The sequence below is a fragment of the Haliotis rubra genome, unplaced genomic scaffold (genome assembly GCF_003918875.1).
Source record: "Haliotis rubra isolate DU_JTF1 unplaced genomic scaffold, ASM391887v1 Scf172, whole genome shotgun sequence".
NCBI lineage: Eukaryota > Metazoa > Mollusca > Gastropoda > Lepetellida > Haliotidae > Haliotis > Haliotis rubra.
This window is the reverse complement of record NW_025765692.1, coordinates 1,474,124-1,487,306: the sequence shown is the minus strand read 5'-3', so window position 1 is coordinate 1,487,306 and position 13,183 is coordinate 1,474,124. Positions and strand designations below refer to the sequence as shown.

At 39.9% G+C, this 13,183-nt stretch overlaps 1 protein-coding gene across 1 annotated transcript in view; it reads left to right on the top strand.

Annotated features, from left to right (window-relative positions):
• LOC124272737 (solute carrier family 4 member 11-like) overlaps nucleotides 1-13,183 on the top strand; it is a 90,084-nt gene that overhangs the window by 5,275 nt on the left and 71,626 nt on the right. Inside the window, 1 exon segment of the mRNA XM_046707944.1 lies at nucleotides 143-337. Within this exon segment, the coding sequence (XP_046563900.1) occupies nucleotides 246-337 (92 nt within the window). The 5' untranslated portion in view covers nucleotides 143-245.

The window sequence follows — 13,183 nt, the reverse complement described above, 5'->3', positions numbered from 1 at the left end:
CTAGCATCACTTGGAAGTTGTAATGACCATGGTTCTGTCACCAATGTTACTGTGGACTTTCCTCACACAGTGAGCTGATATATTTAGATCTGAATGTTGCTAACTCCTACATGCCCTGTCATGTCTCCTTGTTTCTTTACAGATGAGACCAGCAACATACAGAGACTCAACACTTGGTAATACCAAATAACAGAGGGACTATTCAGGGAACAAGTGATATCGGAAAACTCAGAAGATTGGAAGCAATGGAAAACAGGTGTAACGTAGATGACAACATAGCAGTGGTTGATGAAGTTGCTGGAGCTGCAGTCACAGGGGAGGGGCGTTCAATAACAGAGTAAGTTACTATTCTATATCATCTGGGGATCCGCTTAATCTTTCAACATCAGTTTGCATGGACTACAACTTTTTATCTGTTATTTAAAAATATAGACATTTGGCTGTGCTGTCTAACATTCTGAAAACAAATGAAATGAGTGGGTAGAAGCAGTGTATGAAATAAGCCAAAAATCCAGCTAGACATCATTTAACCAGACCAAATATGGTCAATTTACTGAGATGTATGGAACTTATAAATTTTTTACCAGACCATCGGGCTGGCTAAATGTAAATTTAGACCGTCCGTCAGAAATCTAGACCGTCTTGGGCGGTCGGACGGGCCTTATTTCATACACTGGTAGAAGCTTCCATTAATACTCCAATCATATCTTCTTTGACTGACAGATTAATTAGTTTATCATCAATTTTGACAATTCTGACCCATTTGATTTCTTGTCTTAGAACTGATACTTGCTGCTTTTGCAATGATGTGTGTCACGTGATTTGGATGAAACGAGAAGCACACAAGCTGACGCAGCAACACAAACACAGCTCATTGTTCAGTAATAACATGTCTACCTTGTTCGACTGAGCCTTACTGTGAGACTGAAACATATGATTCAGGCATATTCTGTCTAAATGACAAACTGATGGGGTAATATCACAACCAGTCTTAGACGCAAGTATATGATAACTGTGACAGATGTCCAGCTAGGGCAGTATGGATCATAGCAAGTTCTGGTAGTCGAGATCACAGCTTCTGGACAATGTCATATCATCAGTGGTAAACGAGGAGACCAGGCACTAGTGATGGACTGATGGATTAGCTCTGGTTGTGATGGAAGTCAGCTTAAGCTCTATTTCTACATTGTATTGATGACTGAGTCACAGTGATCTGCATGAAACGGAAAGTGACCATTGGTTGCAGTCATTGAACACATGCTAGAGCTCACAAGCTTAGTAGTAGAATGACTGTGTGTGCTGTAATCTAATTCGTCGGTCAACATGGTTAAGTGGTTAAGAGTTTCCTCAAAAATGTGAAAATATGGCATAGGGAATTGAGTGAGATGTTCCTGTACATCCAAATTGAGTATAAATGATGATTGCCATTTGAAGATGTTGAGCACAACCTATTAGCCATGTTCACAGTTTGATTGTTGTTTGATGGAAGAGCCATCAAGGTGTACTGCAAGGTGTACTGCAAGGTGTACTTTGGTCAGTAAGGAATGGACCGCTTCCTTCATATCATCAGTCAGGCAACTGTGTCTCACTGTGCTTACTGTAGAATGACACAAGCTGCAAACAACATGGATATAATGGTGTAATGTTTCATGTGCTGTTGTTGTCATCATCACAAGTGATCTCTTTCATCATCATACTTTATCTCTGTCATCATAACTTATCTGTAATCATCATCATCATCATCATAACTGATCTCTGTCATCATCATAACGTATTGGTGTCATCATCATAACTTATTGCTGTCATCATCATGACTGATCTGTCATCATCATAACTGATCTCTCATCATCATAACTGATCTCAACATCATAACTGATCTGTCATCATAACTGATCCGATCTGTCATCATAACTTATTATGATCATCATGTCATCATCATAACTGATCTGTCATCATATCTGTCATCAACTGATCTGTCATCATCATAACTGATCTGTCATCATCATAACTGATCTCTGTCATCATAACTGATCTGTCATCATCATAACTGATCTGTCATATCTGATCTGTGTCATCATATCTGATCTGTCATCATCATAACTGATCTGTCATAACTTGATCTGTCATCATCAACTGATCTGTCATCATCATAACTGATCTGATCTGTCATCATCATCAACTGATCTGTCATCATCATATACTGATCATCAACTGTCATCATAACTGATCATGTGTCATCATAACTGATCTGTCATCAACTGATCTGTCATCATAACTGATCTCTGTCATCATCATAACTGATCTGTCATCAACTGATCTCTGTCATCATAACTGATCTGTCATGATCATCTGATCTGTCATAACATAACTGATCTGTGTCATCATCATAACTGATCTGTCATCATCTGTCATCATCATAACTGATCTGTCATGTCATAACTGATCTGTCATCATAACTGATCTGATCATCATAACTGATGATCTGTCATCATAACTGATCTGTCATCATCATAACTGATCTGTCATCATCATAACTGATCTGTCATCATCATAACTGATCTGTCATCATCATAACTGATCTGTGTCATCATAACTGATCTGTCTGTCATCATCTTAACTGATCTGTCATCATCATAACTTATCTGTCATCATAACTGATCTCTGTCATCATCATAACTGATCTGTCATCATCTGTATCATAACTGATCTGTCATCATGATCTGATCATCTAACTGATCTCATCATCATCATAACTGATCTGTCATCATCATAACTGATCTGTCATCATCATCTGATCTAACTGATCTGTCATCATCATAATCTGTCATCATAACTTATCTCTGTCATCATATCTGATCTCTGTCATCATAACTGATCAGTCATCATCATAACTTATCTCTGTCATCATATCTGATCTCTGTCATCATCATATCTGATCTCTGTCATCATATCTGATCTCTGTCATCATATCTGATCTCTGTCATCATAACTGATCTCAGTCATCATCACAACTCTGTCACCATACTGGAAATTGTACGGGGTGTTCACTGAGCATACATTTACATAGAAACATCTGAGCTTTTAATGGTCTGGACACTTGTGGGATGTACAAGAGTTTAGAAGTTTGACTGAAGCGCTATAACTACAACTTTTTGTTTTCCTGAGTAAACTAAACTTTGAATATGTCTTTGTAAGTGCTGGTGACCTTGTTGTAGCAACCCTGACCTCCTTCCTTGTCTCTTCCGTCTTTGTCTAAAAAATCCATAAACAATATCCTCCTGTTGGTCATGTTGGAATGGTGTGATGACTGATAAGCCAGCAGCAGCACTGTCCGAAGCTGTGTAAACACCATTACTAACTGACTTCAGTCTTCCATCACACATGATTAATTGTCTCTTACACTTTTTGAACTGAGTACTGGTGACCAAATTAATGTGAGTAACTGGGTATAGTTTTACACCTCTTTTAGCAGTATTCCAACAATATCACAGTGTGTAACATGAGCAATGGGCTTCACACATTGTGCCCATTCTGGGAATCAAACCTGGGTCTACAGCGTGACAACTGAACGCTTTAACCACAAGGCTACCTCACTGTCCCTGAAAGAATGTAGTCCCTGTCAGGTGTTTCAAAATATGAACTTCATTCTTTCTCATCTCCCAGCTCTAAAGGTGGTAGTCCACAAGGACATGTCATTATTCCGGCTATAGTATTGTCATCTACCTAATGCTGAAGGTGGTAGTCCACAAGGACATGTCATTAGTCCGGCTATAGTATTGTCATCTACCTAATGCTGAAGGTGGTAGTCCACAAGGATATGTCATTAGTCCGGCTATAGTATTGTCATCTACCTAATGCTAAAGGTGGTAGACCACATGGATATGTCATTAGTCCGGCTATAGTATTGTCATCTACCTAAGGTGCTGAAGGTGGTAGTCCACAACATGTCATTAGTCCAGCTATAGTATTGTCATCTACCTAATGCTGAAGGTGGTAGTCCACAATGATATGTCATTAGTCCGGCTATAGTATTGTCATCTACCTAATGCTGAAGGTGGTAGTCTACAAGGACATGTCATTAGTCCGGCTATAGTATTGTCATCTACCTAATGCTGAAGGTGGTAGTCCACAAGGACATGTCATTAGTCCGGCTATAGTATTGTCATCTACCTAATGCTGAAGGTGGTAGTCCACAAGGATTGACATGTCATTAGTCCGGCTATAGTATTGTCATCTACCTAATGCTGAAGGTGGTAGTCCACATGGACATGTCATTAGTCCAGCTATAGTATTGTCATCTACCTAATGCTGAAGGTGGTAGTCCACAAGGACATGTCATTAGTCCGGCTATAGTATTGTCATCTACCTAATGCTGAAGGTGGTAGTCCAGGTGGTAGTCCACCTAATGCTGAAGGTGGTAGTCCACAAGGACATGTCATTAGTCCGGCTATAGTATTGTCATCTACCTAATGCTGAAGGTGGTAGTCCACAATGACATGTCATTAGTCCGGCTATAGTATTGTCATCTACCTAATGCTGAAGGTGGTAGTCATTAGTCCGCTATAGATTGTCATGTCATTAGTCCAGCTATAGTCCAGCTATAGTATTGTCATCTACCTAATGCTGAAGGTGGTAGTCTACAATGACATGTCATTAGTCCGGCTATAGTATTGTCATCTACCTAATGCCGAAGGTGGTAGTCCACATGGACATGTCATTAGTCCAGCTATAGTATTGTCATCTACCTAATGCTGAAAGCGGTATTCAAAATGTGACCTGTGTCAGAAGTTGACAATCCTGGACCAGCAGACTTGTTAATTTTGAATGAGTTGCTTCCCTTAGTTTGTCAGGATCAAGTGAGTAAGACATTGAATCTACGTTGAGCCTCATTGTCATCTTTTTATATATTGACACCCTACTAATGCTGACATACAGTCAAACAAGAAAATGGAATACTTTCAATCCAAATACAGGAGTGGCTGATCAAGGCACATGTTGGCTAGTTTCCTTTTAGTGAGTATCACTTTCTTTAGTTGTGGACATTGTATCTCTACAAGCCAGTCTGGTTTTGTTGGATGTGTATTTTGTTTCCTCCAAGATTCTTGTATAAGACCTGGTAGTAGTCAGACTTGTGCTTTGCCACTCCCCTAATCCCCTGGTGTTTGGTTTCTCCAGGCAAGTCAGTGGTGCTATTGTGTTGTCATGGATGCTTCACTGAGGTGATGTTCTCAGGTGCAGCGATGTACAGAGGGACTAATCCAGGCTTTCAGGATAGGCCACATTTGTTTTACTAACCAAACAGTGTTTAGACATCTCAGAGGTGTTATATAACTAAGCATATCGCCTGTCTTGCCCAGGGCAAATGTGTTTGATGTTCCAAAATGTACAACTTGGTACCTGACCTCCAATGATACTTGACATTGCTGTGTTCCACCATTGACAGACAAAACAAGATTTAGTAACTCGATCCAGTTGCTTTTGCTGACCATGTGTACAATCATTACTTCCAGTTGACATAGGGCAGTAAATACTGTCTGTGGAAATACAATCACTACAACAGGATCAGCTGGGGAGACCTTGGACTTGGGAGGTTTCCAGTGACTTTCTTTCAAGGTCATGGTCACTCAAGCAGTTTGAAGAGCGAGTCTCTGTTATAATTCTGTTTTTGCACTAGTAATGTGATTTACGTGTTTCAGTGCAGTGTGAGTGAGTGAGTGAGGTTGGTTTTAAGCCACCTGTAGCAATATTCCATCAATAACATGGCGGGGAACACCAGATTTAATGGGCTTCACACATTGTGCCCATGTGGGGAATCAAACCCGTGTCATCAGCGTGACGAGCCAACACCTTAACCCCTAGACTGCCTACCAGCCCTTCTGGAGTAGAGACAAACTGGAACTATATTGTGCTATCTCTAATGGGGTTTTTAACAGTTGAACAATGTTCTTCACAATCCTTGATGCATGAAATGGTGATATCAAAAACATTTCATATATATTATTTAATAAGACCTGGTAGTTGTCATACACATCATATTGTCACCATGCACAACACCCAGAGAATACCTTGGCCAGCAATTAGCCCAGGTGTTTCTCCCACTGAGCACGTCAGGAGACATGGCAGGGAGACATGTTCATCAATATCATTGGCCATCAACCAGGTGAGCTGACCTTGGTCAGGAACTGCAGGAGGAGCCTAGGACAGACCGCCTTCAAACGTCATTGACAAACACGGTTTGCCACTTGAGTGAATGTTTGACAAAACTTTAAAATTTCCTGTCTTACCCCTTTCAAATTAATTGTTTGATCGGCATTCTAGAAGTTGGTGAGTCAAGAATGAAGCCTACAACTTTATGGATGACAACTTCTTGTTTATTGCATTAAGTAGTTAAAGAACAAAACAGATCGTTAAGATCGGTAGTGGTCCTAACATCAGTATTACTCCACTACCAGTTGTCATGTGTTGCCAAGTTGATCATTATCAAACTATTACTAGAAACTGTGCTTGACAATGCTACATGAATCTTTATTGAAACGTGACAAACGAAGTTGTACATCCATAAAGTTTGTCCTTACAAGTATGCTCTAGGTGCTTGTTAGATTATACTAGTAGCAAGGCTTATTCCTGAGTAGTTTGTGATATGATGAGACACTAACTGACCAGCCTGGCCGAGGCTCCAGGCCTGTATTCAATGGATGTGTCTAGAGAGAATGTAATTATTCAATTCCTTCACAGAAATCATTTTGTGTAGATCTAGATTGACACATATATGATGGTTCAATGCACAGGTCGATTGTGTAAAGCTGATCACACTGATCACCCAATGACCTGGTTGGCTTGGTGATGTAGTTGAGATACCCTGATTGTAAGCCCTCAGGTGAAGCGATGATCTAAGGAGGGAGGCTGGAGCAATGTGTCGAGACTAGCAGTAATAACAGTGGGATGACTCACTGTACCATGACACTCACTGCAAACCTGCAGTGACACAGGGATTCAACACACACACATATGGAGAATGTGTCTAAAACATGTGTCCTGAACACATAATCTGAAGTTCTGTGTCACCAGGTTTTGTGTCTTTAATAATTACACCCAGATACATGTATGGAGACAAATGTTTTCCTATAATTTTGAAATAACTTTGCTCAGAATTTCTGAGCTTAAATACTAGATGGAAGTGGTGATATGTTGGCCTGGGTAGGATATGCTGACCTTTGTCCTTCCAGCTTTTCCTCCAGGAAGGTCTGTCCTACTGGGCCAGGGATCTTCTTTTAGAAGATAAAGCTACTCTGTTTTCAATTTTGCGGTCCTTTATCGTTGATTTAAGACCGCTAAATGTAATTAAAAAACCGAACACGTTAGCGTGAGGTTTTAAATTAAACATTCTAGCACGACTGATAAGCGTTTTAAAACCGAACTGTTTGGCGTGCAAGAACACAAGGCGCAAAGGGGCCTTTTTCCTGGAAATCGCTTGGAATCGTCCCGTTGAGGAACAGGTTGTGTAATGAACAAAATAAGACATTTTCAACAACATAAATGCTATATTTCAGGAACCAGTATGCTTGTATTTGTAACAAGTAGCATACATAAATAAAACAAAATACAGTTTATACTGTGTTCAAGTACAATTATTTGATTTTTCTCAAGCGAATTATTGATCTCCCCTACTGTATGACAATCGACTCGCCCAAATGCAAGCCGTGAACTCGCTAAGTTTAGTCGCCGCTAACTTTATTCACGGAAATAATGGTTGATAACCACCCTACTATTCCTAATTTGGAAAAGACCTGACATGCCATGTTTTATGTGGGATACATGGACAGTGGAAGTGGAAATGGAAGGACTGGGCATTACGGCCGGGACGGAAGCGGTCAGGTTAGGACGTGTGGGCCGACGTGTGTTGTCGACGTCAACACACGTAGATCTGGACCCGCTTTGAATATACTGCCGCTTTTGCGCTGCTGACTGATTTTCCAGCTTCGTAGTTTCTTCACCGGGATTAGGGTCAAGAAATTCTTCTTGAAACCATTCGCTTTTTACTTCAAAAACACCAAAGATGTTGCCGAGATAGAAATTGCCGATGTCCAACATGTTTGTTTACAAACAATAGGTTCATTGAGTTCGTTGTATTCATACGCGGTGAATCTGTCACTTTAATTAGCGGTCCTTCAACTGTCATTTAAGTACGGTTTTGATGAGCTCTTAGCCAATCAGAATCGAGTATCACACATTGTCGTGCTAGAATGAGCTGTTATATAATGCACAGTCAACAGGAAGGTATGTCCTACTGGGACAGGGGATCTTTATTGAGCTGTTATATAATGCACAGTCAACAGGAAGGTATGTCCTACTGGGACAGGGATCTTCATTGAGCTGTTATATAATGCACAGTCAACAGGAAGGTATGTCCTACTGGGACAAGGATCTTCATTGAGCTGTTATATAATGCACAGTCAACAGGAAGGTCTGTCCTACTGGGACAGGGATCTTCATTGAGCTGTTATATAATGCACAGTCAACAGGAAGGTATGTCCTACTGGGACAAGGATCTTCATTGAGCTGTTATATAATGCACAGTCAACAGGAAGGTCTGTCCTACTGGGACAGGGATCTTCATTGAGCTGTTATATAATGTACAGTCAACAGGAAGGTGTATCCTACTGGGACAGGGATCTTCATTGAGCTGTTATATAATGCACAGTCAACAGGAAGGTATGTCCTACTGGGACAGGGGATCTTTATTGAGCTGTTATATAATGCACAGTCAACAGGAAGGTCTATCCTACTGGGACATGGATCTTCATTGAGCTGTTATATAATGCACAGTCAACAGGAAAGTATGTCCTACTGGGACAAGGATCTTCATTGAGCTGTTATATAATGCACAGACAACAGGAAGGTGTATCCTACTGGGACAGGGATCTTCATTGAGCTGTTATATAATGCACAGTCAACAGGAAGGTCTATCCTACTAGGACAGGGATCTTCATTGAGCTGTTATATAATGCACAGTCAACAGGAAGGTCTATCCTACTGGGACAGGGATCTTCATTGAGCTGTTATATAATGCACAGTCAACAGGAAGGTCTGTCCTACTGGGACAGGGATCTTCATTGAGCTGTTATATAATGCACAGTCAACAGGAAAGTCTATCCTACTGGGACAGGGATCTTCATTGAGCTGTTATATAATGCACAGTCAACAGGAAAGTCTATCCTACTGGGACAGGGATCTTCATTGAGCTCTTATATAATGCATAGTCAACAGGAAAGTCTATCCTACTGGGACAGGGATCTTCATTGAGCTCTTATATAATGCACAGTCAACAGGAAGGTCTGTCCTACTGGGACAGGGATCTTCATTGAGCTGTTGCATCCCATGATGCCACACTGTTCACTGTGGATATTACAGGTTTGACTGACCTTAGCTTAGGGTTACATGCAGAAAAAATAAAGTAGTCTGAAAAGACACTTGTTTCCCCAACTGCTTTCACTAGAAGAGTATAATACCAGGGTTTGCACAGGCTTGGAAAAGCCTGAAATGTGAATATCATGTTACCCTAAAGAGACCCAACATTTGTTTAAACCTTGAAAATGTCCTCATTGACAGTTCTTTGCCCTAAAAAGGCCCCCATTTCTCAAAACCTGTCAAATTAGGATCTTACAGGAAACTAATACATATAGTATGACCAGAAATTATTGAGAATTTTAGGAATATATTTAATTGGATTTCTAGTATAAACAACCTTGACCAGCTATCAAGTGCTTGGTTTCATTCAAGAGAGACTACTCCGTTAATCCTTTTTTCATTAGTTTGTGAAGAGTTATCCCCCTTTGTTTACATGCTAGCAGACGACATTTTCAGTGATCCTCAGTCTGGGTGATTTAGAGAAATGGAAGTTGATTTTAGAGTATTATAACAAGGACATCAGATCAGCTAAAGTGATTTCAAGTAGAACAGGCATCCCTTTGTCCACTGTTTCGTGTTTTGAAAAATATTGCAAATATATTGCACCAGGGAGGCGCAGGTAGGCCCAGAAAATTGACTGTCGGTGACAGGAGGCGGCTTGGTATTCTTGTTTCTAAAAAACAAACGAAGGAGTTTAGAAAACTTAAGGCTGGATATGATTAATAGAGGAACTGTGGCTGTCTGTAAGGGGACAATGTGATTTTCTCAGATGAAAGTTCTGTGTGGCTGTTTCTTAATACACCGAAATTCTGGACCAAACAAACTGAAAAACCTTTGTATCAGCGCCCAAAGTACAGTCCGAAATTTAACGTGTGGGGTGGCATATCTGTGTTAGGGGCAACGCCCCTCTGTGTATTTGAAGGGAATATGAACAGTGAGCAGTACACAGATATTCTCGTGGGACATTTACTTCCATCTGCTCACCTGTTCTATGGAAATGTTTGGCTTTTCCAGCAGGACAACGACCCAAAACATCGTTCAAAGCATTCACAGGCCTGGTTTCGCACCCAAAATATGACATTATTAGATTGGCCAAGCTATAGCCCTGACCTAAGTTCAATAGAAAATGTTTTGGGACTTATGAATGAGTGAGTGAGTTAATATTTAACGTCACATGTGCAATATTTCAGCTATATCGTGACGAGAACATTTGATATTGAAATGAAATATATGTATATTATAAAAACCTGCCGACGAAGGACAGTAAAACAACTAGAATATCACAGATATGTATGTAAAACTAGTAATTAAATTTAAAACGTTTTAACTATAGGGGAAAAACAATACAGTATAAAAATGGGCTATAAATCGCCAATAACTGAAGGTAGATCACCATACCAGGGACCATGGGGACTTACATTACTTTTGCTACCTGCATGGACCCTAGTTGGATTTACACCATCCCTTCAGCCATTGGCAACAGAAGAGAAATCTAGCCATAAATTAAAAGCACACACATTCTACGATTAAATACGTGGCAAGCCTAAGTTTACTCTAAATGTGTTGGGACTTACGTACCCTCTCAGGAGGGGACTTATGAAGGAAAGTGTCAATAAGGAAAATGTGACAAATATTGCTGAAATGAAAGAAGTGGTGGTCCGATAATGGGACAGCATGGACCACGACTTTCTAACTTCTTTGATCAGTAGTATGCCCCGCCACATTGAAGCCTGCATTGCTGCCCATGGTGACTTGACAAAATAATAACTGTTCACCTGTCTTTGAATCTGGAGTTATGTTCTGCTAATATTCACATTTAATACGTGAGTTAATGAGTGAAAAAAATATAAAAAATTACAATCTTAAATTCTCAATAATTTCTGGTTGTACTGTAATAGAAAAACTTTGCAATGACAGTGAGTGTTACTTAATCTGCATCACAAAGCAAAACTTAACCAGTGCAGTTTTATTTCCATCTGATGGAGGGACGGTGGGGAGGCCTAGTGGTTAAACACTCACTCACTCACTCACTCACTCACTCACTCACTCACTATAAAATATACGGAAATAAGAATAAAACTATAAAAAATACGGACTGCAAATAATGTGTAATGCCCTCTCTGATCTAATTCCCCAGTGAAAAACTGACTTTATGCCTGAATAAACTGAACCTGAAATTGTTGTACAAATGTGTTTATATTTGAACATATACAACATTGCCCATGCTAATTTGTTTATAAAACGTCTGTAAATGATCAAATCTTTGGCATTATTACCTCTCTATGGATTATATTTCCTATGGAAATAAGTCTCCTACTCAAAGAGTAGGTGCAAAAAGTGTTTGCATTAATCCAGAAAAAGTTCACTGAAACATGTTTGTAACTTACAGCTTTATAGTTCATGTAATTGATTTAACAAGATCTTATCCATAAGTACTGTTTTAAACCCAATGTTATATAATTACGTAGATGATGTACATGGCATCCATGGATGGAACCTGTATAAACTCTCATGTTTCTTACATAACATACAAGCTGCAGGTAATGGTGCCTGTGGGCAGCCACCTCCCTAATGTGCAGCTCCGTACCCGTGGTTCACACATGTCCTGATAGACACCCTTCAGTGATGCTGCCTCTCCATCTACCTACGTTCAATTGTTCTACCTAGCCCAAGGCCACCCCAGCAGCCAGTGTGTGTCATATAATCTCACTTACACCTGTAATGGAAATGGTGAGATATTTGAATGACAAAGGCCGAGTTTCCGAGCAGTGAGTGACAGTACTGGGCATCAGCTGATAGGCTGGCTGTGTTGAACATACCCAGCCACTGAGGGACCACTCCGTCCGGCCGGCTCAAGGAACCACCTGTACGTACAGCTACATCACTTTGTTACTTTGGAGCTTGGCATCATCTCACTCCAGTCATGCCAAAGTAAGTCAGTTTACTTGTCTACGTTTATGTTAGTACTATATCTAGTATAATGATTATTGTGAAAATTAACAATGTAAAAGAAATTAATTAGATCTTTAACTTTTGAACATAGGTGTAACAATTAGAACAGGTGTTTGAAACAACAGAAATACACTCATTAAACTGATATATTATTGTGAGAATGGTTTTTGCCACTTTTTTATACTCGAGGTATTCTTAAATGTTTGTATTAATTATGGGATCAGGTGAAGTTTGGGGGATGGTATGGGAAGGTGTCTTCTCCAAGGTTGTGTTAAGTAGTTCAAGTAGGGACTGGGGCCACCGTCAGGGCCACCATCACAGTCACCTGTGTACACACGTTCATCAGCTGCTGAAGCCAATAACCAATTGACCACCACAGTCCAGCAACTGACCGCTGTCCAATCAATCACAAATAGGTACCATCCGCTAGCTTAAGGTACCATATTTTCTAGAATATTTTCCACACACCCCTCCAGGGAAGGCAGTATGTTTTTGTATATTTTTTAAAAGTATTATGCATAGTACAAAATAGGGCTGCTCAATATAACCGATTTACCGGTTCAGACATGAAAACGATACGTATTGCGATACGCTGATCGAAAACTGGTATTTTGACTTGCATTCGGTAAACTTCGTAACACTCGGAAATGTTCGGATATGTCCTTGTTTCATTTGTGCCAAATATTATTCACATTTTTATTTTATCTTGATTAAAAGTTGTTATTAAAGCTTAATCAAGCCTAGTGATTTTGTTGTGTTTTTGCTCTATAAATCAAGAAGTAACTCGATTATAAGTACTTTTTGTTTAAAAATACTTCATGCA